The sequence below is a fragment of the Orussus abietinus genome, unplaced genomic scaffold (assembly GCF_000612105.2).
Source record: "Orussus abietinus isolate OABI.00-Male unplaced genomic scaffold, Oabi_2.0 scaffold659, whole genome shotgun sequence".
In the NCBI taxonomy this organism is placed as follows: Eukaryota; Metazoa; Arthropoda; class Insecta; order Hymenoptera; family Orussidae; genus Orussus; species Orussus abietinus.
The window spans coordinates 1,870-27,978 of NW_019394802.1; the positions used below are offsets into that span (position 1 = coordinate 1,870).

Consider the following 26,109-nt stretch of genomic DNA (forward strand, 5'->3'; position numbering starts at 1 on the left):
CAAGTATTGAAAACATTCATGGAAGTTATACCATTGTCTGGATAAAATATTTTTCATTAAAACTCAATTTATTATTTGATATAAAAAGTTGTCAATGGCGAATATTGTTCCTAGTTGATGTAAGAATGACTTCACCGATAAATGACAAAGTTATCAGGAAAAAACGTCAAGGTCTACTTCAGTATAAGAATGTTATTAATTTATCCAAAATCTTCCCTTTTTTTTAAGTTAATCGATTTTCTATCAAAGATGTTAATACACGGAAGATCTAAAGACAATGAATAACAAAAGTTTGGTGAAGCTGAAGAAAATCGAAAATCGTTTCAAGTTTTTATTCATTTCAATCAATAGACTCCACAACTTATCTTGTTAATAACAGCAAATAAATATCTTTTTGTTGCTGAAATTCCATCTTTTAATGGAAAGTGATTTTTCCGCTCATTGTAACGCTTTTGCCTTAACATTGGGGACCACTTTCGACCTCGATCGCTATTTCTTTTACCATACTTGATACGTTACACAATACAGGATGCTTTCAAACGAAACCATCAAACTGTGCCAATACGTTCTACTAGCAGAAACAAAAGAAAAAAGGATTACAAACAGGTCGAAACGTGCTTTATTAAAAATGAATAAGATACGCCGAAGAAGACTGCGTTTAGAATAAGCGCGTACCCTGTATCAAAGACTTCAGAAGTCTCCATAGAAGCCCAGAAGGATACGGACGTTCGATGCTTGACCAATAGTACGTTAGCCACCGGATGGCGGCGCTGCAATCATCTCTCGATCTCTCCTAATCTTATATAAACTTATGGTGATATATAGCGAATTGCATTCTTTCTTTATCTTATACACATATTACTCGCCTTTCTATATGCGTTTCCCTTCCTCCCGTATGTGAGATATCGTTGGTTAACACATACGATCTCTTATTGACCCCCACTTCTGGTTTGTTAGCCAACTTTTACAGCATCAAGCGCTAACATAGGATCTAGGCTTCTATGGGACTTCTGAATTCTTTGACTGTATGTACAATGGCGGACATGAATGCCTCCTCTGCAGATACGGCATCGCCTGTGCAGGATGGGAGGGCATTGATGTCTCCCAGTGTACAATGGCGGACATAAATGCCTCCCCTGCAGATACGGCATCGCCTGTGCAGGATGGGAGGGCATTGATGTCTCCCAGTGTACAGGGACCACTGGAGTCGGGGCAAGTTTTCTTCTTGACTTGCGAACCTAGATTTGCCCTCGTGAATTCTATTCACGCCTTTAGAGTATGCAGCTTTGCTGTGACATGCCAGGCTGCACTTTCTGACTTCCGCTTTGCGACGCGCGCTTCCCCTTAGTGGGCGCTCGTTGGATAGTATGATCGCCTGCACCATTAAGGGGATATGAAAGTGGCATCCGAAAGCTCAATCGGTTATAAAACTTTTTTACGAACCTGGTGTCTCAAATCGTTTCATACTTTAAAACGTGAATATGGAGCCCCTAAGGTAGATCCTGAAACTCGCGAGATTTCATTTTTTATAAACTGTTTTTAAAATACCTATAAAGAAATTTGAAAAGAATTGAAATCTCATGAGTTTCAGGACCTTCCTTATAGTCTCCCTATTCACTTTGTAAAGTTTCAAACTATTTGGTAAACCGAGTTGGGAGAAAAGTTTTATAAACAAAACCTCTTCGACGCCACTTTCACATCACCCTAACGACTGCTTTTGCATCGAAGTAGTCTTAGGAGCTTCTGGAAATCTTTTATCTTGCTACTTTCTCTTTCTTTCGTCCGCGACGTGCGCTTAATCTTGTCGGTCACCAAGAGGAGGCACGCGTCGCAAAGCGGAAGTCAGAAAGTGCAGCTTGGCGTGTCACAGCAAAGCTGCAACACCCTATGTACCTCCAACGGCTGCATACTCTAGAGGCGTGAATAGAATTCACGAGGGCAAAATCTAGGTTCGCAAGACAAGAAGAAAACTTGCACCGGGTACAGTGGTCTCTGTGTAGTGGCGGACATGAATGCCTCCCCTGGAGATATGGCATCACCTGTGCAGGATGGGAGGGCATTGATGTCTCCCAGAGTACATACAGTGTTCGCGCTTATTCTAAACGCGGTCTTCTTCGGCGTCCTCGTCCTCACGGTTGCCCTCCTGGGTTCTTCGACGTCTTCTTCGTTACCGTAACAGAATTTCCGATGAAACCTTGAAGATGCTCTCCACGAAGAACTTCAGATCAACTTTAATATGTTTCAGATGTCACTTTCACATTCCCTTAAAATGTAGAAAATAAAAATAGTACAAGAGGTCTAGGGGTAATCGTTTTTTCTTTTTCTCTCTCTACTCGCAAGACACATTGGCACAGTTTGTCTGGAGATATCCTGTACACAGGTGATAAAAATCCGGATTTATGCGCGTACCGGTAATCTCGTGCAGTCTTATCAACGGCTTAGGATTCGAGGCAAAGGCGCTTCCTTGCCGCTGAGTATTTCGAGGCCCTCCGAAACACCTTTCAGGTGTCAAGTGTTACAACTTGACACTCTAGTGCTTAATGACATTAGCATAACTCATGTCCAGTCGGGTGTACGTATAGAAGGATACGAGGAATCTTGCCGTTCAAGTTTTAATAATAGGAGATTCAACGGGATCCTGCTTGCGACAGTTTGATATACTCGGGGATGCACACGATGCACATGATGCATACGATGCACATGATGCACACGATGCACACGATGCATGACGAGCAGCTCATCATACCGATCTTTCGCAGGGCGCCGCCACGTCGTTCCTGTTGCATGCAACAAATCAAATGTTCTTGATTAATCTACATCACATGTCTACCGAGCAATCGGTTTACCGAGGTCCTCTGGATATTGCACTGATACAAAATCGATGGAAATTGACACACCTCACAACTGAGGTTTCACATAGAAGAACGTAAAGTGGAAGAAAACAACCCAGATAGACGAAGTGATGCAAAATTTGCATGAAATTTGCCTCGTAAAAGATCACGAAATGATTCATTTGGGAACTCGTGTCTGCAGGACACAATGACGAACGGAAAATAGTTTAATATGTAACAAAGTTAAGTACGTGCAATGTCTCAATGTTTGTCCGCGTATGTGTGGCTAAATTTATCTCGCGCATTGCTGATAAACAATTGCAGCCTCCGTAGCTCATATTTGACAAATTTACCGGAAACTTTTCTTCGAATTAATTCGTTAAGTTTAGTAAGTACATCGAACGGAAATTTCACGTCTACCATGCGCATGCTCTGCATTAGTGATCGTGCAAAGAAGCATTTAAAACTCTAAAAGCTCATGCATGCGTTTCCGCAATTTCCTCCGCAAGTCTACGAAAAGAACGTACCTCTGATAAATCTAGGGTTAGCTTGTAGAGAATCGTTGACCTAATGCTAATTTGAAGACTATCTTTATTGCCATTACCGTCATGAGGTTTATAATAATCATTATATTATCCACATATATTACAGTTTTATATACAAGGACGTAGCTATACACTAGATTTAGATGACTAATCGTTAAATTTCGAAATGTGTACAAAGAGTGTAACGAGTAGGAGGCCGGGAGAGTTGTTCGAGACCTAGCTACAATTAAAATACAAAAAGTAACGAAATAAGTTAATATATGTATATATATATAATATATATATAATATATATATATTTGTAAAAACAGGGCAGCGGTGTACGACTTACAGGAACTATGTCTAAGACACGATCTGGACTAGTCATTCGTAGAATCAACGATTTTATATTCTGAAAAGCGATTTTCGTATTTCTAAGTAACGCTAAATTTATTATACCAACAGCTGGTCTGGTATCTCTTAATGCCAGACTTATTCAATTTTTGATTTACATGTTTAACGCGAAATTAGACTGAGTCGCTCGTTGCCGGAAAAGGATTAAAAAGGAATCCGGAGAAAGAGGATGTCCCTTGGTCATATCACATCGTGGAGTGATTTTTTAAACGATTTAAAAATTAATTAAAACCAAAACGCCTCGCGATTGCCCCCGAAAAATACCGAAGATAAAAGAGTATTTCATTTGATAATTGTTTCTATCATGAGACGGTAATGTAAAATAGTAAATTAAAATGCAGAGCGGTGATATGACTTCGTTAAGACACCCTATTTCCGTAGGATGTTCTAGAGAATCAGTTCTGCTTACAAAATGTAATAATAAATTTAATAAGTCGCCAACGTCTTGAACTTTACAATGGTGGAGTCGAAAACGTAGGAATACAAATCGGCAAGAAGAACTTATATCTCTCGTTAATGCGAAACTTAAGCAATCAGCAATACTAGGTTCGTAAGAGGTAAGCAAACGTAGCACTCACGGCGATTTAACCGGAAATATATTAAGAAAAAAAAATCAAAGGCTAATGTTAAAGAGAACTCTCTCGCGCACGAGTAACTCTTAAAAAGCTCATTGTTATTAAACACTCCGTTTACGGCCTGCGAAGGAGAAAGTTACTAAGTGAAATAACTCTCGTAGTTCTAACTATGTGCAAAAATTATGAAAATAATACCTGGAAGGAGTTTATATGACACTTTGTCGATATCTTTATCACCTAATCTGACTCTCTCAATTTAAAGGAATTACTGATTGTGAATTGCATTTTAATCGAAGTAGGTTCAAAAGAAAACAAAAAAGGTATTGGAAATATTTTCTCACGTGGCTATTGTATTTGATATTCAATGGAGCATTTAAAATAAACTAATTTTAAATTGTTGATAAATGGCGGACTTATGTAGGCGCTGAGAATTTCTGATTGTTTTTTATTTTCACGATTTGCACGATTCCAGGATAAGTCTGAAACAAAAAGTTATGGTGGTTTCAGAAACTGGAAAAGATTATTTAAGAACCGATAGCACGGATTTTGGAAGAAAAAGAAATTCAGATTATAGTGAAATAAATCAATAAAAATTACTTTTTCAACACTGTTTGCACTTTAATCGTTGATGACATTGAACGGAAATTTTCGCCAAAAATCCGTGCCATTCTTATATAATCTTTTATACATAGTTTCTAAAACCACCTTCAATTTTTGTTTTAAATTTGTCCTAGAATTACACCGTAGATAAAAAAAAAATTACAAACTTTTCGTCTTCACAAATAGGTCCTTTTGTAACATTTAAAAATTTCTCTTTATTTTATATTCCGCGTAAAATATGAAATGAAACATCCTCGAAAGCAGATACGACAGAAAAAAGTCGAGCAACCAAGACGAAGTGAAGCATTTAAAATTGTACATCTCTGTATTAAATGTACCAATCGGTTTAATTGGTAGCTCAAAAAATGCAGAAAAATATTCCAATCTCGAGGACCTGATTAAAATTGACATTACTCATTCAAGAGGTTCAAAAAACGACATTCTTTGTCTAGTTTGACTCGCCAGGCTAAACATCGCAGATAATGACTCCATTAGTGTTTCGCGCCTATACATATTTGGCGCGAAACTCTACCCAGTTTCTTAATTTCCTATACCTCTTCATTCTCTTCTAAGCCCACTTAATCTAAAACGCACTTCCCAAGCAGACCCTAAAATAACGTTAAACGATATAAATTAATATGACGTGACACGAGGAATCTTTAAACCCTACGAAATTAATAATAATAAAAAAAAAAGGAAATAGACCCACTCTAAAACCATTCGGAATATTGATTACAAAAGATAGAAAGGTCACGCGAGTGCTTAATTCTTAAAAACGATTAGATCTCTTTATTACTCTAACTAAATGTCTCGATGACGAAACGCCGTCGTTGCTGGGTCGCAATTGCAATTGCAATTTTATTCCGAGCAACGGAGCGTTTCGTGGCATACCCTGAAAATCGTCTCGACGTTACAATATAACACGTTTATTCATTCCGCACCACCTAAGATGCCGCCCAACGATATGCAAAAAAGAAACAAAAAAGAAAAAAGAACTGAGAAGCACACCGTCAAAATCGAGTAAATCGCTCGACTGATTCGCACTTTGAAAGTTTAATGCGCGATCGATATAAAAGAAATTGTAGCGGCAATCGTTACTTAATACATATATATTTATATTATATTCTCTTGATAATTCGAGATTATTCTAAATGCAAACGATAAGTTCAAAGCGCCTGCAAGTACAAAAGAAGCGCAAAGAATTTGTACAAGAAAAAGAAAAAAAAAAGAAAAGAAAAAGTTCCTCGTTAATTAAGGAGCACCTCTACATGCTACTTCCCAAGTGGAATAAAGTGATAACGTCTCGTAATCAGAATTATGCATATATTATCTATGTATGTCCTAAGTATATTACGATCTATATATATGGAATATATGCATATGTTCCGCTAACCTTATTCATAAAAATATATATATATATTTCACATATGAAATCTATTTAAACAACGTGCGGCTCTTTCAGGTCCAAGGTGGCAAACAAGCAACAGGCTTCGATTACGTTTCGATAACGGCTTAAACTGAGGTTACAAAAGAAGGTGATTAGGGAAGATATTCACCGAATGCGCTAAGACAATGTGAGATGATCGAAGGAAAAATGTGAATCCAGGTGGGCCGATGACGATGGATCGCGTTAACTTCTATATATGAAATTATATATATTTTTTATGCATAATCTATATCAACTTTTTCCACCCAGACTGGCACAACCACAGCCCTCAATCGAGATCCGAATCTCCTGCTATCTAATTGTTCATGAAAGAAAATATCGAGTCTTGGATTGGAAGCATTTTACGGTACCCAGATAGAGTAAAAGTGACGCAAAATTTGCATGAAATTTGCATAATAAAAAGTCATGAAATTAATCATTAGAGCGCTGTTTATGAGTCCTACAGATATGAGTTCCAAAGAACTCATATCCGCAGTCTACAATGATAAACAAGAAATACTTAAATATGAAACAAATTTAAGTACATGCAATGTCTCAATGTTTGTACGCATATGTATAGCTAAATTTATATCACGCATTGCTGATAAACAATTGCAGAGTCACGGGAAATTGAGTAAAGTCATACTTGGCTCAGATTTGTAGCATTATCTAACTTCATACAATATCCGGAAATTAATGTCATGGGATGATGTTAATGCTCCCGTTTAATTTCCCATAAATTATCAGCTGATAAATGTCGATTATGGCATAACTGGCACATGACTCGAGTATTCGGTTAATATATTGCTGCAACCATTTATGACAAATTAACCGGGAATTTTTTTTCTAATTTATTGTGTAATATGCGTACACTGGGAGACATCAATGCCCTCCCATCCTGCACAGGCGATGCCTTTTCTGCAGGGGAGGCATTCATGTCCGCCTTTGTACATACATTGCAGACATTTCATGCAGCAAATTGTTTTGTAAATCGATTTTTCTCGTCATATGGTGATCATGAATTTCTATCTGAGTACAATCGTTCGTATGGTAAGTGCACGTAGAAATTACGTTTCGTACTGTAATAGTAGTACGGCGATTCTCAATTGGACTCGGGTTAAGGCATGTCATTAGAACTCATGAACTTTCTGAAGTACTGAGGAGTTACGATGTCAAATGATGTTTATGATCGAGTTGTGCGCTTTTAACGATTGATCGATAGCTCTTTCGTATAACGCACGTGTGTGTGCAACTCCCACGTGATACTATAAAAGTTTGCCGCAAACTATGAAAAGCTGTGCCGCGAGGCCAAGTTATTTGAGTTATTCTTGCTCGGTTCATCATTGTTAGTTTAACGTCAACTGACAAAAGCTGGTAGCTGTAATTATAGTTAACCATAACCAGAGGCCACGAAAGTTTTGTTCACCAAGAGCCGCGAAGAGATCCCATAAAAAGAGTACACTGAGCGAAAACTTTCCAGGTGAAATTAATTACCTGCGGTATTATAATTCCTAATACTTCTTGCTAAATAAATTTCCTGGCTCCGGAGAAATTGATTTTGTAAGAATCATTACACGACCAAGATTTTATATCAAGTGATAAGTATCTCATGATAACAAAATGTCACGTACAAAGCTGGCTTCAGGTATTGACAATTTTAATGAAAGTTGAATAACTTTTATGGATAAAGTGCTGTATTTAACTCGAATAACTTAATACTTGATATAAAAAATTAATAATAACGAACAAACATTGTTCCAAGTGGTCGCAAGAATTTGTTCACCGTTAAGCGATAAAGTTTTCAGAGGCAACGTGAAATTCTATATTGGTATATAAATATTATTTCATTCAGTCTTTCACTTTTTGAAGTGTATCAATTTTTTTATTCCAAGATGTTTATATATAGACGGTCTAACGACAATGAATAATAAAAGCTTGGTGAAGCTAAGCTGAAGACAATTAAATGTCGGTTGAAGTTTATGTTAATTTCAATCAATCAACCCTACGATTTATCTTATCAATAATAGCAAGTAAACATCTTTTTGTTCCAAGAATACTATTCTTTTTCATGGAAAGTGATTTTTTTTGCTCAGAGTAAAAATGTCCACCCAACAAACACACTATGTCATAGTTATATAACATAGAAATAGCATAATATAATGAGTTATTCGAAAGATACACTGATATTATATAATATCGAATTATTACCGTTCCGTATCATTGTTACAAATCTGTCAGCATTGGAGTTACATATTATTAACACATAACACGGTACCAACATATTTTGCGATTAATAAGTTATTTGAAAAATGTATATCACTGATTGCTGATTGATCGAGTAATAAAAAAAAAATATCTCCCCAGATTATCGATTAATTATACGATTAAAAAAGTGTCATCGCAGATTACCGATTAATCAAGTGATTAAAAATATTTTTAATTTCATTATTAGCTAATCAGTAGAGTGAAATATATCATTGAAAATATCACTAGTGCCGATCTCTGGTTACGGAATTGTGTTTGGTGGGCAACAATGGTACCAAAGAAAAATAAGACAATAGGATGTTCATAATGTCGCAGCTCTCAGTGACAATTACCTCGAAATTAAGATTCGCAATGGCTTTTGCAGAGTAATTCGACGAGTAGAATATTTAAACTCGTTAACCTCGAGTTATTTTTATCTATTATACCTCGAGTTGATGGAACATTCGACTCGTCACATGACTACTGTTGAGAATTCTAATTACCAAACGCGATGCAATGAATTAACCTTCTTGAATTGCAGGTAACCCAAGTACAGTGCAAATCGCCTAAGCGCTTTCATAGACCTCGCATTCGACCAAAGACCAACACGCAAGTTTATCTCGATTATGGAATCATTGATAAAAAGCACGTCATCTCAAAAGATCAATGGTGGAACGTAACCACTGTGGGTTAAGGCGATGTAAAAGTGACGTCACAAAAAAGGTCTCGTTTATGAAACTTTTCTCCAAAATGGGTGAATTGAATCATTTAAAACTTCACAATGTGATCTAGAGGCTATAAGGAAGGTCCTGACACTCAAGAAATTTCAATTTTAAGACAATTTGTCTATAGACATTTTCGAAATTTTCGATAAAACATAAAATTTCGCGAGTTTGAGGATATACACCTAGGGTCTCCATATTCAAAGTTGTAAAGTTTGAAACGATTCGGTATACCCAGCTCATAGAAGTTTCATGAACATCTCAGATACCACTTTCATATCCCCTTAATGGAGAACACAACGCACCGGAAGTCTTCGACAGAAGAGAGAAGAGTGCGCAAAGATCGCCGTAGTTTTGTATATTAAAAAATTTTCAGGACACATTAAGGCGAACGTAAAGAATCCGATACAAAGACAATGGAACAGTGGTTCAATAGCTTCGCTCGTAATGCGTTAAATTTAATACGCGATCTCGACAACACAATATCACAGTTAATCGTATCTCTTTATCTCCATAAGTCGAGCGTTCGAGTTAATCACTTTAAAGCATTTACACCACTGTGCAAATTTGTTTTAAGTACCAATCGTGTACACGCAGAAAAATGAAATTTCGTTCACCGAAGAGAATCGTTCGACTGCATTTTGGCTCGTTTGTTTCGATTAGAACGTTTTCGTTAATTCTAGAAAATAGCTTAGTCGACGAACGAAATTAATTAAATCCCACAGCTGCGATGTACAGCAATGTCGTAATCAACCGAATGTCATTGATACGGAATTTTGTCGTGTCAATCAAATATTTGGTTGCCCATGTAATAACCATATTTTATGGTCGAAAACAATAAATGTTTCATTGATTCTGCCAAATATTTTTCTGCGTATATACCACAGTGAAGAAGTACGTATACGGGAAGACGTTTTTTCCAACCGATCGAATGTCCAAAGCTTTGCGTTTTCGGGTAGGGATAAATCGACAATCGAAATACTATTATTTTCGTTTCGGTACTTTCATTTCAATACCAAGTACTTTTGGCATCGATACTTACTCGATATCGATGGAAAGTACGCGTATCGAATCGGACAGGGTAGACACGATAAGGAGGTATTTTGTATTAATTTTTATTTTGCACCTACTCGAACGTCAAATTGTCTAATGGCAATAAAGGAACTCTCGTGTTAACATTTTCGAAAAGAAAAAAGTAAATTTTCTTTCTATTTGTTTCATGTATAAAAATTAAATGTTATTTATTTCAAGGGAAAAAGGATTAAATCAAGGCAGACTAATTATTTATCGAATAATTTAAACATATATAATTAAAGCACTTGAAATATTTCTCCTTATGTTGTATACTTTTCTTTTTACCGATTTATGAAAAATACATATTTTCCGAGAGTTTCGACGCGAGGGTTCCTTTAATGACAAAAATGTATATTGACTGATATAAAAATTCGCGTGCAACAACGTTCTCCTATATCTTTCGACATTGCCGTATACATTTGTATCTATTTTGATTCGATACGAGTAGGCATCAATAAGTTAATTTTTCGATGCATATTACGAGTTAAATTATCGATTGTTTAATGGTATCGGTTGATCCCTACCCATACGTGTTTCTTTTCGGATAATCGAACAGGAAACGCCTCGATTGAAAAGGAAAACTGTTCATGACAAAGCGTTCGATTAAATCGTCGATGTCGCCCATCAAAATACGAGCTCGAAGATTTGATAAAAACCATCTCGAAACGCTTGAAAAAGTGTGTTAAGGCGAATTTCTTCGAACGTATCTTAGGGATATCAACACGGATATTTCGTTCGCACCAGAAGCAATTCCTCGAAGATTGAATCACCGTTACAGTTACAGTTTCGTTTCTCCTTTGATTCATTAATTTAATTAACTCCATTATTCTCTAACATGCATATAACCGAGTTTCGGTTAAACGACACCTGCGACAACGAATCCACCACAATTGTGTACCTATTAAAGACCGATTCAAGTATATATCCCTACCGTATCCGTTCAATATACGTTGGTGCACTGATGTCGATAACAACTGCATAAACTTATAAGGTTGGTCCATAAGTTTGTACCGTTGAAATATTCAAACTTTTGCCGTATTACCTTTTTTCAACGGAGGGACAGAGATACTACCTCAACGTTGTGAAGAAGTTATGAACATTATTATTAAATTTATTATTTTCGGTTCTTAAAGTGAGTTTTTCTTTTTTTTCAAATAAAATAATTGACACGAACCACGGGATAACTCGATTTGTGTTTCTGGGGTATATTGTTATTAATGTTTCGATGTTTCGAACATTTCCGAATACAAATGTATGTTGCATTTCGAAGAAGACCATTTCTACGTAAGAATTTGTACTGAAAATGTTGAATAAAATGGTAAGCTGAGAAAATAAACCAACCCAAATGTTAGTACAAATGTACAACGCGCTTTTCTCAAAATACATATAATTGTTAACGTGTACGGTATTGAAAATCAGGGTAGAAATGTAGCGGAGCTTTCATGTACATGTCTTACGTCAGTCGTACACTGGGAGACATCAATGCCCTCCCGTCCTGCACAGGCGATACCGTATCTGCAGGGGAGGCATTCATGCCCGCCATTGTACATACCCTTGCTTATTTAGAGTACCTTCATAAACAATACACAATTATCGACGAATTCTCACATATGTGGTCGAGAATCAGTATACAAGCTCTCTGAAACTTGTACACCACATTTGTCCGATGTTCATTTCGAGAGCCGGTGTATACGGTATCAGCATTCATTTGTATTTCAATGTGTCGGAAATATCAAAATAATTTTTACGTTGCAATAAACAACCTTAATATTCGGGCAGGTACAAAGGTTAACAATGAATTCATACATTTCCGTATTAATTCCATAATCAGCAGGGATACGGAAACGTAGAAATAGCGTAATAAAAATCAGAAAAATCCGTTGTTCCCATCAGTGCACGGACTCGTCACTGACACGGCACGGACACGTCCAAATCGGTCTTAAACCCGCTCTACCCCAAAGGCGGTCTCGTTCTCTCACATCGAGCACATTAGTCACCCCTACCGCTTAACATTACTAATCCGTAAGGTATTAGTAGCAACGATTATCGGCATAATTCCGAATTAGCTGCGAACCCGACACCCAAACACCATTTGTTAATTCTCGGCCATGATAGGACTAGGTATCTGAATATGCAGGCGGATGCAGCAGCCGCTTCCCTCGCACAGATCGATCATTGATCGGATCGAACTTTGCCAATGGAGAAATGAGGAGGAAATGGGAATGAAGAAAAGAAAAAAAAAGAGAGAAAAAAAGGGAGAAAAACCATGAAATTGAGCTTATTCGCGCCTCGTGGTCGGTCCTCGCCCATTACCGGAAGTATCGTGCATTCAAAGTTTCCTCTTCTCTAAAGCGCTACTCTGAAATATCTTTGGCTATTCGTGGGAATATCGCGAGCGAGTCGTTCATCGGTATGAAAAAATTGCATCGATACGAGATTACAAATATGATATATAATATTTGGCGAGTGTTACGTAGAGTCCGTTATTTTCACTCTCTCTCTTTCTATCTATATATCTTTCACTCTATCTCACTTTCTCTCTCTCTTCCGAATCTCAGCTGATGCCTCTGCCTACGTATGCAGGTCAGACTAGACCACACATGCTGAAAAGACACCCATCACACGTCAACCAATGTCCCCGCCATAGTCCTGGCCGTTCAGGAGGTTACGGTTGTAAATGGCAGCCCTGTAACTGTACCTATTTGTCGCAGGCCGGTCTGGTACCGGAGGTGGCACCAGGGCGACCTCCGCGTTCGTCGGCGTCGCACTACCTTCGTCGACCTCTCCTATGCTGCTTTCGACCAGGGAAGGTTCCACTTCCGTAAAGGCGAGCCTCGAACGCAGCAGGTACGCGTAAGTCTTGTACCTCTTCAGCTGAAACACATGAAGAGGAAATTTTAAAATGTAGTTATATTAAACATCATCAAAACAGCATACGCGTAGTTGGAATTGTTTTAAGGTGAAGCGAGAGCCCCCTTAAGGGGATATGAAAGGCGCTAAGAAATTTAAGCGACGTCGATAAAGTAAAATTCATCTGCATCCTTTTTGGTGGGAATGCCGTTTTGAATACTCAAGTGGTAACATAAACTGGCGCGTCCCATTACCTGCATTTATATTTATGTTAAAAGCTTTTACGGTCTACGTTGAGAATTATACGAACTGAAGCGTTCCATATGTCATTTCGGTAAGGTAATGACGAAGAGATCGACGTGAAACTGTCGAAATCCCGGGAATTCATTATTCTAACGACTGTTTAGGACCAACGTCGCCATCTGTGACGTTTAGCCGTAACTAAATTTTTACTGTAGAGGCACGTGTTAGCCCCGAGACAAGCCAGCGTTCTCTTGCAATCGTTGGTGAAAGTATTTAACACATTTTCCCATCTGATTCCGTAATATTCCATTTCTACGGTATTCTAAATTGTTCGAGCTAGGTCCAGAAACTCTTAATTTTTGATTCTAAGCCTCCAAGAGACGTAAAACATCGAAAACGTTCACGGACCTCGCCATGTTGGTTCTCCGTAGGCAGGATTCGTAGTCATACCTCATTTTTATCGTTAAAAGACATATTTCACTTATCAAATCTCTAAGAAACTCGGTAGAGCTTCGAGCCATATACATTTGAGCGAGAAACTCGCAGTATTAGTCTGTAAACGGCTAATAGACGTATTTCATCCGTAGCCCTTAAATAGCCTAGTGCAGTGTTTCATTGTTTCCCCATAGATATAATGGACTTTTGGGCGCAATGATCCGTACCCGTACCTCATTTTCATCGTTAAACGACATGTTTCATTTATTAAACCTCTAAGAAACTCAGTAGAGCTTTGAGCCATATATATTTGAGCGAGAAACTCGCAGTATTAGTCTATAAACGGCTAATAGACGTATTTCATCCGTAGCCTTTAAATAGCCTAGTGCAGTGTTTCATTGTTTCCCCACAGATGTAATGGATTTTTGGGCGCAATGATCCGTACCCGTACCTCATTTTCATCGTTAAACGACATGTTTCATTTATTAAACCTCTAAGAAACTCGGTAGAGCTTTGAGCCATATACATTTGAGCGAGAAACTCGCAGTATTAGTCTATAAACGACTAATAGACGTATTTCATCCGTAGCCTTTAAATAGCCGAAACGCGTCTTCTAACGTTGATGGTTAGGAACGAGTCCGTGCCTAAATATATAAAGGGGTTATAAAATTAAAGTCAGATCCCAGGAACTGAGTTTATCACCTCGTAGTGAAGGTAGGCGTCCTTTTCCTTGTAGTTTTGTATGGTGAGGGCCTTAGCACCTCGTTCGGGTGGATGCCTCCTGTGCTCGTCCAGTTCAGCCTCCAACCTGCTGACCCTCTCCTCGTGGTCACGTAATTGCTCTCTCTGGTGAGGTATGCGAATAAAAGAAAAGGGAATAATTCACTTTTTAGACACGCATCACCCTCGGGCTCGTCGGCGAAACAGAGCGTGGATGCCGGCATCAACCGCGGCTAAAGAGGCGAGCTCGTTTTTACTACATGCACTCGATACACCGCGAGTAACTCTACTCTAGATTCTCAAAGAGCGGTACAGCATTGCGCGCGTGTATCGGCGAGGAGATTACTTCCTTTCGGTGATGCTAACTCGTAGAAGGAGGCTCTGCCACGTTAAACGTACGGGAGAAAGCTTGCGAACAAAGAATCGTGCAGAACGGAATACAAACGTCGGGAGGGGCTATGAGAGTGCTAGCGTGTACGATCGCTTCGTAGGGAAACGGCGTTACTTACAGGAGACAACTTGGTGTGGCTACATGGAAGCAAAGGCCTTTGAAACTTTCGTTGGGAACCTACCGCGCCCGCGAGCGGCTGGCAAGAGAAACTGGCGCAGACAAAGTTGATGGTGTCGATCCAGGACTGCAGCTCTTTGGAATCACTGAAAAGAAAAAAGAAAACTATTTCTCATCTGGTACTCGGAATTTCATCGTTAAGGTGATATGAAAGAGTCAGCCTACATGTATCTGGGAGGTCAAATCGTTGGGGAAAGTATACTCCGAATTGGGTGTACCGATTAGTTTCAAATTTTACCACGGGAATGTGGAGGCCCTAAAGTAGGTCTTGAAACTCATGAAATTTCATTTTTTATACAAAATTTCGGAAATATCTATCGACAAATTAACAAACAATGGAAATTCCAGGGGTGCCAGGACCTACCTTAAGCCTCCATATTCATATTGCAGAGTTCAGAACAATTCGATATACCCAGTACGGAGAAAAGTTTCATGAACGAGAACTCTGACGCGACTTTCACATCACCTTAACCCTTTGCACTCCTATGTCGAGTGTGACTCGACGTTTATGAAGCGATTGCGGAAATCCGGAGCGCAAAGGGTTAATACTAAAACACAAAGAACGTAAATAGGATTTGTGCTGAAAAAGAAAAGGAAAAGAAAATGGCGTTTCACTTTGCAAATCGGGTTCCTTTCGTAACGCGTGAACATAACACCTACTAGAGGTCCGATAAGAAGTTTCGGTTGAAAAAGCGAACCTCCAGGCGGCAAAAGACAAACGCTCGCGTGGGCGTTCGTTTCCGGGGGACGAAGTAAAAGTGACTAGACATGGAAAAAAAGGAAAAAGAAAAACACTTACCTCGTCTGAAAGAGATACTCCGCTTGATCGGCAGTCTGTAACCTGAATACGTGTTGCTTCTTTGTGTAGTCAGCCGCTTTGGTCGCGAGTGCGTGATGAATGCGTATGACATAGTGCAAACAGTCGTTACGGAAGCCATGTTCGTCTTTGTGCAAGTACAAAACGAGCTCTCGCAGCGTACAATAATACATCTTCCAACCCCGCTTGCCGAACGGCGCTGTAAGATAATTAGAAGGCCGTGAGATAGAGAGAAAAAGAGAGAGAAGGCGAACTAGTAGCGCGAAAGATCCAAGAAAGGGAAGCGCCTTTATGGGCCCTTTCGGCAACCTACTTTTCTTGCCGTTAGCGTCGTAGCAGCACTTGCGCATGACGTAGCCCTTCTTGAATTCGGTAGCACCCGTAATGTTTGGCACGTCGAGAAAGGGATTGCCGGTGCCCGACAAAGTCTGGCCGTCGCCTTGCTGGATCACCTGGGACGCGGTTTCGTCTCCCTCTTCGTCCCTGAAATGAACCAAGTCGATGTAGAGCGTGTCTCTTGCTTCCAGCTCGTCCGCTTAAGGTGATATGAAAGGGTCATTCTATATATATATATATATAATGACCCTTTCATATCACCTTAAGGTGACAAACTTTTCTCCAAACTGAGTGAGACAGCTTAAGGTGATATGAAAGGGTCATTCTACACATATATAATGACCCTTTCATATCACCTTAAGGTGACAAACGTTTCTCCAAACTGAGTGCACCGAATCATTTGAAACTGCAGTACATGATTACGAAGAAATTTCGAATTTCATTATTTTCGCCGGTACTCAGTATTTGAAACGGAAAAAATTTACCGGTCGCGAATGTGTTAAATAATTACGTGCGAGCAACGACACAGAGGAGGGAAACACCCCGATCTTCCGCGTTCCCCTAATTATTGCCGAGGAATGGCAAACGTCGCTCCGACTCCCTTGAAATTGTACTCACAATGCCCACTCCAGGGGGAACGACTTGATGGCGTTGTAAAGCTGCTTGAGCACCTCTCTGGGAAAATTGTCGCCGTCGTTCAGTTCTGACAGGTTCTCAATGAACTCGGAGCACGTCATCTTCCTGCCGATGTTCTGACCGTGGAGGTCGGTGTTGAGCAGCATTATGGCGCAGGTCAAGGTGTGAACGGCATCTACGGTGAAGATTAACCCCTTCACTTACAATATCGTGTGAGAGACGTGGTATGTCAATCGGGCCAAACGTGACCAAAACGTATGAGAGACGTGGTATGTCAATCGGGTCAAACGTGACCAAAATGTATGAGAGACGTGGTATGTCAATCGGGTCAAACGTGAACAAAACGTATGAGAGACGTGTGAGACTTTGAACGTTCAGCCAAACCATGAAATGGCCCGAAGTAGCATAAAGGGATCCAACGACATGTATTGAAATCATCCCTACTTTAGGGGTTCTAGATCTTCAGATTTTTCTGATCTAGGGCCGAGAGCGCCACCTCGATGAAATTTTGCAATTAAAAATTCTCGTCTGTTAGTCATTATCGCGTTAAAATATCACATTCTGTATATCATCCGCGGATTACCGTTTTGCTTTGTGTACCTTAATTGCAAAATGAATAGCATTTTAGGTAATTTACGTCGATAGGAAATGTTTCGGTGACGCAGGATCGGAGTTCCCTGATTTTCCGCATGTGGCGCTCGCATCGTTAGATCAGCGAAAATCTGAGATCCTGGGCCCGTTTCTGGGACCAGAGAAAGGTGGTTACGATCCATATTAGTCATTGCATCTCATACTATTTCATGGTGACAATTTTACAGCCAATCGCAACTTGTTACCAAATCACGTAGCCGTTTCTCATACGAAGTCAAAGACAGACGGCTCTCAAAGAAGGAAATCCTGTTCACAGATTCCCAAGTGACCAACCTCTCCATACGGTCCCACCTTGTCTCCTACCTTGGGAGTTAAAGGTGCCGGGGTTGCAGTCGAGATAACGCTTAGAGAAATGTACAAGGACTCGCTCCCTCTCCTGAGTTTCCCCGGTCAATGAGAACTGTGCAAGGAACTTTCTGAGAGCCACGTCCAGCGTGTCCCGTTCGAAGTTGAAGTACCTCAAGTACTCCTCGGCCACGGCCCTGCTGAAGTCGTTGCTGGAAGAAGGAGGTCCGATTAGAGGAGGAATCGCGACAAGGAATAGGGATTTGGCAAAATCGGGAGCTCACTTTTTACTAAGGTGCCTAGATACGTCGGACTTCTTGAACCCGTCGAGGGAGTATAGTCTCTTGGCTAGCCTGACGGCGGAAGGTAGGTCGACGGCCTTGGGGCTGTAATGGAAGCTGTGCAGACTCTCGATGTCGCTCTCCTCGTCGGCGGATTGCGGGGGTGAGGCACCAGCCTGCCTCTGGTCCTCGTAGCCCTGAAGGAAGGCAAGGTCCTTCTCGTCCTCGCTGTCCTTCAGTTCCTGTCGAGGAAAGAAATTGAATGAGCGATACCGAAGACGTCTAGTAGGGATGAACCGACACCACGGGGTCGAAATTTTTGCTTGCATAAAAAAAATGTACCGTCATTTACATCCGAACTGGTACCTCACATTTCATGTAAAAACGTGTCCTTTGTCTGTACATTTTAAATGGCTGACAGATGTATTTTGATATTAAATGTGAGGCACGAGTACAAGTTTAAGAGGATATGTGGAAGTGGCATCTAAGGAGTCAAAATGGAATTTCTTTCCGAACCGGGTATACCGAGCCTTTTCAAGCTTTACAACGTAAATATAGAGGCTACAAGCAAGGCCCTTCCATTCATGAAATTTCGAGATTTTTTATATAGATTAAAAAAAAAAATTGAAATTTCATGGATGTCAGAATCTTTCTTATAGCCTCTGTATTCACTCTGTAAAGTTTAAAACGATTCGGTACATCCAGTCTGGAGAACGGTTTTGTAAACGAGATACTTTTTTGACGCCACTCTCGCGTTGCCTTAAGTAGCGGAATAAAAATATTAAGGTGATGTGAAAGTGGCGTCGAAGAGGTTTTCTTTATAAAACTTTTCTCCCAATTCGATTTACCGAATAGCTTGAAACTTTCCACGTTAATAGGGAGACTATAAGGAAGGTCCTGAAACTCATGAAATTTCTATTCATTTCAAATTTGTTTATAGGTATATTACAAATAGTTTACAAAAAATGAAATTTCCCGAGTTTGAGGACCTACCTTAGGGTCTCCATGTTCACGTTTTAAAGTATGAAACGATTTGAGACACCCACTTCAGGGAAAAGTTTTATGATACCCGTTCCGGTGTACCCAGATGACCGAAAATGCCTTCCCTACAGAAATGGCGTCGCCAGCAAGAGAAGGAACTCGCGCGCGCCACCGTCCCCAGGAGCAACGCGCGTCACCGTTGTTCCAGTCCAATGTTCGTCGTTTCGACCGATCGACCACGGTTTAAGGATAGCTCGTTGCAACGTCCGTCGTGGAAGTACATCGATACCCGTTCCGTTATACCCAGACGCACGAAAATGCCTTCTCTAGAGAAATGGCGTCGCCAGCAAGAGAAGGCACTCGCGGGCGCCACCGTCCCCAGGAGCAACGCGCGTCGCCGTTGTTACAGTCCAACCCCGGTCTAAGGATAGCTCGTTGCAACGTCCGTCGTGGAAGTACATCGATACCCGTTCCGTTGTACCCAGACGCACGAAAATGCCTTCCCTACAGAAATGGCGTCGCCAGCAAGAGAAGGCACTCGCGTGCGCCATCGTACCCAGGAGCAACGCGTGTCGCCGTTGTTCCAGTCCAATGTTCGTCGTTTCGACCGATCGATCACGGTTTAAGGATAGCTCGTTGCAACCTCCGTCGTGGAAGTACATCGATACCCGTTCCGTTATACCCAGACGCACGAAAATGCCTTTTCTACAGAAATGGCGTCGCCAGCAAGAGAAGGCACTCGCGTGCGCCATCGTACCCAGAAGCAACGCGTGTCGCCGTTGTTACAGTCCAATGTTCGTCGTTTCGACCGATCGACCACGGTCTAAGGATAGCTCGTTGCAACATCCGTCGTGGAAGTACATCGATACCCGTCCCGTTGTACCCAGACGCACGAAAATGCCATCCCTACAGAAATGGCGTCGCCAGCAAGAGAAGGCACTCGCGTGCGCCACCGTCCCCAGAAGCAACGCGCGTCGTCGTTGTTACAGTCCAACGTTCATCATTTCGACCGATCGACCCCGGTTTAAGGGTAGCTCGTTGCAACATCCGTCGCAGAACTGCAAGGGCCTTCCCCACAGAAGTGGCGAAGGCCCTCGCGTCCGCGACCATCCCCACGAGCAACGCGCATCTCCGTTTGCCGATCGACCCTAGCCTAAGACAAGGTCTTTGCAGAATGACGTTAAGCCCGTTCCGCTGGACGCGAGGGCCATCCCCGCGGAAGTGGCGCGTACCTGGTAGCCGTAGTCGGGTTGTGCCTGGGCGGGGACCGTCGGGGCAGGCAGCAGGTCGGGGCGCTGGGCGTCGGCGCTGGCGCGCCGGCGGGTCTGCCGGGGGCTGCCCTGGGAGTTGCGCGACGAGGGCTCCTTGTCGGGGCCCTTCACTTGGATCACTATGCGGTGCTCGGCCGAGTCCTGGCCCGGGCCGGGCTTGAGTCTCCTCTGGGGCGGTTCACTGGCCAGTATCGTGGAGTCACTGTCACTGGGGTCACTAACCATCATGACGTCGCGCGCACTGAGAATGTCCATGGTCTCCTCGTCGTTGTAGTCGGGGCTGGACATGTTGCTGATCGCCTCGGACTGGCTGAGGTCGCCGTTGGGTGGGTGGCCGTGGCCGGGGGCGGGGGCGGCCGGGGGGACGGAGACGGAGACCGAGCAGCAGCCGTCCCCGGCCGGGCCCGTCGCGGTCGGCGGGGGGAACCTGCGGGAGCCAGAGTTGGAGGACATGACGGACGAAGACACCGAGGTGGGCGAGGCCGGGGACAGGGAGCGCTGCGGGCTGGAGCCCTCGGTCGAGGAGCTGCTGGAGGAACGGGAGGCCGAGGGCGAGCCGCCCCCCGGGGGGGCGTTGTACGTCCAGACGATGCGCTCGGCGGACACCACCCCCTGGCCCTGGCCCTGGCCCTGGCCCGGCCGCGGGTCCAGCAGCGTGTTCAGGCTCGACGTCACGTCGTCGTCGATGTCGATGTCCACCGCGCTCATCGACGGGTCCTTTTGGAACTGCAGGTGGTCCTCCGACCGCGAGGTCCTGACGAAGCCGCCCGGGTAGCCGAAGGCCGCGCTGGCCTTGGCCTCCGCCGAGGCACCCTGGGCCAGGGCCGCCCTGCCGATGCCCACCGGCGAGGTGCTCGCGCTGGTCGAGCCCTTGTGCCCGGCCCGGTTGTGGCCCAGCATTTCGTTAGGACTGGTGGGTACCGAGTTGTGATGGTGGTGATTGTGGTGATTATGGTGATGGTGTGTGTGGTGATTGTTGTACCTCAACGAGTCCACCTTTTTCTGATATTTGGGCAGGAGGCCGGTGCTCTGCTGCGTGCGAGAGAGGTTCAGCATCAGGTCCCCGGTCATCGTGTACGCCTCGAACCTGGAACCGGACCAAATTTTCCAAAATCTCGAACCGAGGGTTATACGGGGATTTTCAACGCGTTTTTTTTTTTTTTTTTAGAAAGAAAGTCGCCAAGGGAAAATTCATTTTCATTTAAGCGAAAGCCGGCTTTCGACGAATCTCAGAGAAATCCTCGGAGAAACGAAACGGTCGGTCAATGTTAATTTTTAACCGTTTCAATTGCGAGTGCCTCGCCTTACTTGTGCGTGTTGAAATGTGTACCCAACTTTAAGGCGAATTTACACGGTGCCAGTAACTCGTAGGAGTCACTAAAAGCGAGTGCTTTACAAGATAGGAGCGTTTACCCAGCCTTCTAGTACTTGCATAGTAGGAAACAGAAAGTCACGTGGTATACCCCAAAAATGTCGAAGGGGCGACGTAATTTTAAACATTTTACGAATAAAACGATTAAACTGTATTTGGACGTGCTGGATAAAGAGCTGTACTCTATTCTTTATTCTCTATTCTTGTCCTGTTCTAGTTTCGAATTCTAGAGGTATTCTTCCCTTCGATACAATTCAACAAATGTCAACGTGGGGTCTTCTATCCACCTTTGGGCCATTTCAATCCAAAATTGCACAAAAATGCTTCAATTTGCTCTTGGAACTTGTCCACTGCCCTCGAAAAACGCGTCTACACGTGTCTGGGATACATGACAGTGGAGTAAAACACGTGGTGGAGATTACACCTCGCGCCAGGAAATAGTAAAATTTTAATTCGACATAACTCATGAATGCTTTCGTCGATTACAATGTTTTCGGTCTCAAACGAATGAGGAAAAATTAACGAAGCCGCCAATGTATGCTAAAAAGTATATATCATCTTGTAATATCATCACTGGTCGTTTAATGAAAATTAACCCTTCGCGGTCGTTGCCGCCAGCCTGGCAGCATGATGTAATTAATCCCTCAAAAGATGGAGGAAATTATTTTTTTGGGTAATAAAGATCTGCGTCATGTGTTAAATTTCTTCCGACTAGCTGGTACTACCATCAGAGAAATTGGCCGATCGCAAAGGGTTAAATGTCCATTAGAGCGATGTTTGGAGTAAAGAGACGTAGCGCTCAGCAGAGACCCATCTACATTGGGGGACATCAATGCCCTCCCACCCTGCACAGGCGATGCCATATCTGCAGGGGAGGCATTCATGTCCGCCATTGTACTTGTCTGGTTGTTTAATGAAAATTAACCCTTTGCGGTCGTTGCCGCCACAGTGGCGACATTCGCAAGTCGTAGAAGTCGGTGCCGCCAGCCTGGCGGCATGATGTAATTAATCCCTCAAATGGTGGAGGAAATTATTTTTTTGGGTCATGAAGATCTGCGTCATGTGTTAAATTTCTTCCGATTAGCTGGGACTCCCATTAGAGAAATTTGCCGATCGTAAAGGGTTAAATGTCCATTACTGCGATGTTTGGAGTAAAGAGACGTAGCGCTCAGCAGAGACCCATCTACATCGGGGGACATCAATGCCCTCCCATCCTGCACAGGCGATGCCGTATCTGCAGGGGAGGCATTTATGTCCGCCATTGTACACTGGGAGACATCAATGCCCTCCCATCCTGCACAGGCGATGCCGTATCTGCAGGGGAGGCATTCATGTCCGCCATTGTACTTGTCTAAAACGCTACCGCACCTCTCGATTGCTTTCTATTCCCTCCACTCTCATTGGCCCTTGGGCGAGTACTCCGCTCCAGGATTGTAATCTCAGTTTACCCGAGACGAGTAATACTCGATTTTAGTGACTCGTACGATTTACTAAAACCTACTGACACCGTGTAAATTACCCTTTACCCTATACAGGTAACCCTCCTATAACACGGTAGATAGGTTCCTACAAAATGCCGTGTTGGACGAAACCGTGTTACATGAGACACACATGTCAGAACCATTACAAAAAGGGGGGAATTACGTTTCGAAAACCCATTAAAAACAAACATTTTCTTTAATTCCATATAAGCAACTCTTTATTAAAAATATAAATGTATGTATAACACAAGACGAAAAAAACCAAAAAACAAAACAAGAAATATTATTTTCATATAAAGGCACTATAGTTTATTATTCCTTCCCGTCATTATTTTAAGATAATTTAGTTTTTAAATAAATTAAACAAAAATCACGTTATCCAGTGCTGCAGGAGTGCAGTGTCGTACAAAGGTTTTCGCAATTTTCTTATCGTGTTAGAGCGAAACCGTGTTATAGGATGCCCTGGTGTAGGAGGGCCACCTGTATAACGATCACGGCGCCTGGGGAAAAAAACGTAACGATTTCTACGATACCTGGGTGCGTTCTTCTGCCGATTGAACTTCTCGCCGGAGAGGGGCTCCCACTGGGTGCGCTGCTCCTCCTTGAAGCTGTCCGCCTGGGGCAGCAGCGCCTCCAGCTCGGACGAGCCGGACGCGTCGCTGTAGGAGCCGTTACTCTTCCCGGCGTAGTGCGCGGCGCCGGTGGGGCACTGGGGCGAGCCGAGGGCGACCTCGGGCGAGCCGGGCCTCTTGCGGTCCCTGTCCTCGCAGCCGACCCTGGCGACGCCTTCGGGCCCGGGCCTCGCCCCTACTCCCGGCTCCGGCTCCTCGCAGCCCGGGTGCCCTGGCGAGAGCAGTCGCCGGACGCGCGCCTTTATCGCGGGATCTGGGGACAGTCGTCGCGTTATCACCTCCTCGTAGATCGTTTTTTTTTTTTTTATATTTAGGGTAAGTACGGGATAGTTGGACCATGTTTTTTTAGTCATTTTTTCTGAAATTTCGCAATGTCTAGGATTTGGTATATTTTTTTATAATATGTATATATGACCTTGAACAATTGTAAGCACTTCTCCAGCTGTTACACTAATCACACTTGAAGTTACGATTTTTTCTTTTTTTTTTACTCGGTAGTCCATCTATCCCGGGGGATAGGGTTAGATGGACCACCTCCTAGGGATTGATGAACCTCTGGTATACGTTACTAAATCATTAACAAACTTCACCGAGTCAACATAAAATTGTTGCGTTCAATCATGCCTTCAATATTATTTCATACGCACTGAAATGGCATCTCGACATAGAGTATTTTAGAAATCTGCATACTTAAGGGGATGTGAAAGTGCCATCCGAAAGCTCAATGGTTCATAAAACTTTTCTCCGAACTGGGTGACTCAAATCGTTTCATACTTTAAAACGTGAATATGGAGACCCTAAGTTAGGTCCTGAAACTCGCGGAATTTCTTTTTTTATAAACTATTTTTAAAATACCTACAAACAAATTTGAAAAGAATTGAAATTTCATGACTTTCAGAACCTTCCCTATAATCTCCCTATTCACGTTGTTAAGTTTCAAATTATTCGGTAAACCGAGTTGGGAGACAAGTTTTATAAACAAAACCTCTTCGACGCTACTTTCACATCACCTTAATCAGTCTAAATCGAACGGAATTGCATTTTGCATTTATCGGTGTAACGATCATAACTAGACTAATTCCACGAGACTTCCTGATAGCAAAAGAAGCGCTTTTCGGTATAGCCGCTAATGTATGAAAAAAATTAATCCATGGATTATACAGCTGACCTCGATGAAATCCGAGAATCGGACTATCCCCTTATTATACGGAATTTGCATGAAACGTGCTAACGCGAAGAATCTTCTCAAATAGAAATTTCGCCGATAAAATCATGGACATAGGTTGTACGGATTGCGCAAACTCAATTAATATTATTAACATTCTTGTAAAAATAGTGCATCGAAAAGAGAACAAGAAAGAGAGGTAACCTCCCTCTTTCTCTTTTACTCTTAGATAGGTTATCACCATATGATGCCGTAGAAATAATTCACGAAAAAAAAGAGAAAAAGTGAGAGAACAGTCTCTCTCCACCAAAGTTGAAATTTTGGCTCTACTTTGTTCCAGTTGCATCAACATTCAAGATAAAATATCCCTTAATCGGGGATTACTCAAAGCGTTATTAGAATTAATCGCCGTGATTGAATTAATTAATGAACCATTCTAACCCTATCCTAATAATAACTGAAAAAGCGTGATTTAATTCATTAATTTCGGGGGGTTATCTAACCACGGGTTTTAATCTTCGGTTAGCCTAATTTCTACCGCAGAACCGCGAATTTCACTAACCCGAGATTAACTGATTCTAGTTAAGAATTTCCACGGTTATCGGGATTATCATGGTTGGTACAATCGGGTCTTAGAATTACAAGTATCGGCCTTAAATTGATTTTGAAGTGATATAGAGAAGGGTATCCTAGTAGAAATTTTGATCCTACATGGAAAATTTAATTGTTTGCTTTGAATGGGGCTTGAGGTAATACGAAGAGAAAAGTATCTTTTATGTAATCAAGGTCCTACTTTGGTTCTTAAAAATGGTAAATACTTCTATTGCTTTTATTTCTATCCCTTAAGACCTGATTCGAATCGAGTAGAATATACAAGGTCTAAAGTATAAATATTTATAAGACTTTTCTCCAAACTGGGTGCACCGAGTCATTTGAAACTTTAATATATGATTATGGAAGCCCTAAGGAAGAACTC

General features: G+C 42.0%; 1 protein-coding gene across 3 annotated transcripts; it reads right to left on the minus strand.

The window, feature by feature from the left end:
* Nucleotides 1-1,633: 1,633 nt before the first annotated feature.
* On the minus strand, nucleotides 1,634-23,968 carry LOC105702218 (PH and SEC7 domain-containing protein 1). 3 transcript variants are annotated; one of them, XM_023433298.1, is made up of 11 exons: nucleotides 23,870-23,968; nucleotides 20,445-21,570; nucleotides 18,235-18,473; nucleotides 17,969-18,162; nucleotides 16,997-17,189; nucleotides 16,356-16,525; nucleotides 16,025-16,241; nucleotides 15,167-15,311; nucleotides 14,640-14,783; nucleotides 13,108-13,283; nucleotides 1,634-2,777 (listed from the first exon to the last, which is right to left on the minus strand). In XM_023433298.1, exons 2-11 carry the CDS (start codon nucleotides 21,552-21,554, stop codon nucleotides 2,741-2,743), a joined length of 2,625 nt encoding a protein of 874 aa, XP_023289066.1. In that variant the 5' UTR covers nucleotides 21,555-21,570; nucleotides 23,870-23,968; the 3' UTR covers nucleotides 1,634-2,740. The 3 variants fall into 3 exon arrangements, with proteins under 3 accessions (XP_023289066.1, XP_023289068.1, XP_023289067.1); XM_023433300.1 differs by lacking the exon at nucleotides 1,634-2,777 and having other exon boundaries at nucleotides 9,570-13,283; nucleotides 20,445-20,910; nucleotides 21,466-21,570; XM_023433299.1 differs by lacking the exon at nucleotides 1,634-2,777 and having other exon boundaries at nucleotides 9,570-13,283; nucleotides 20,445-21,393; nucleotides 21,466-21,570.
* Between the last annotated feature and the right edge of the window lie 2,141 nt (nucleotides 23,969-26,109).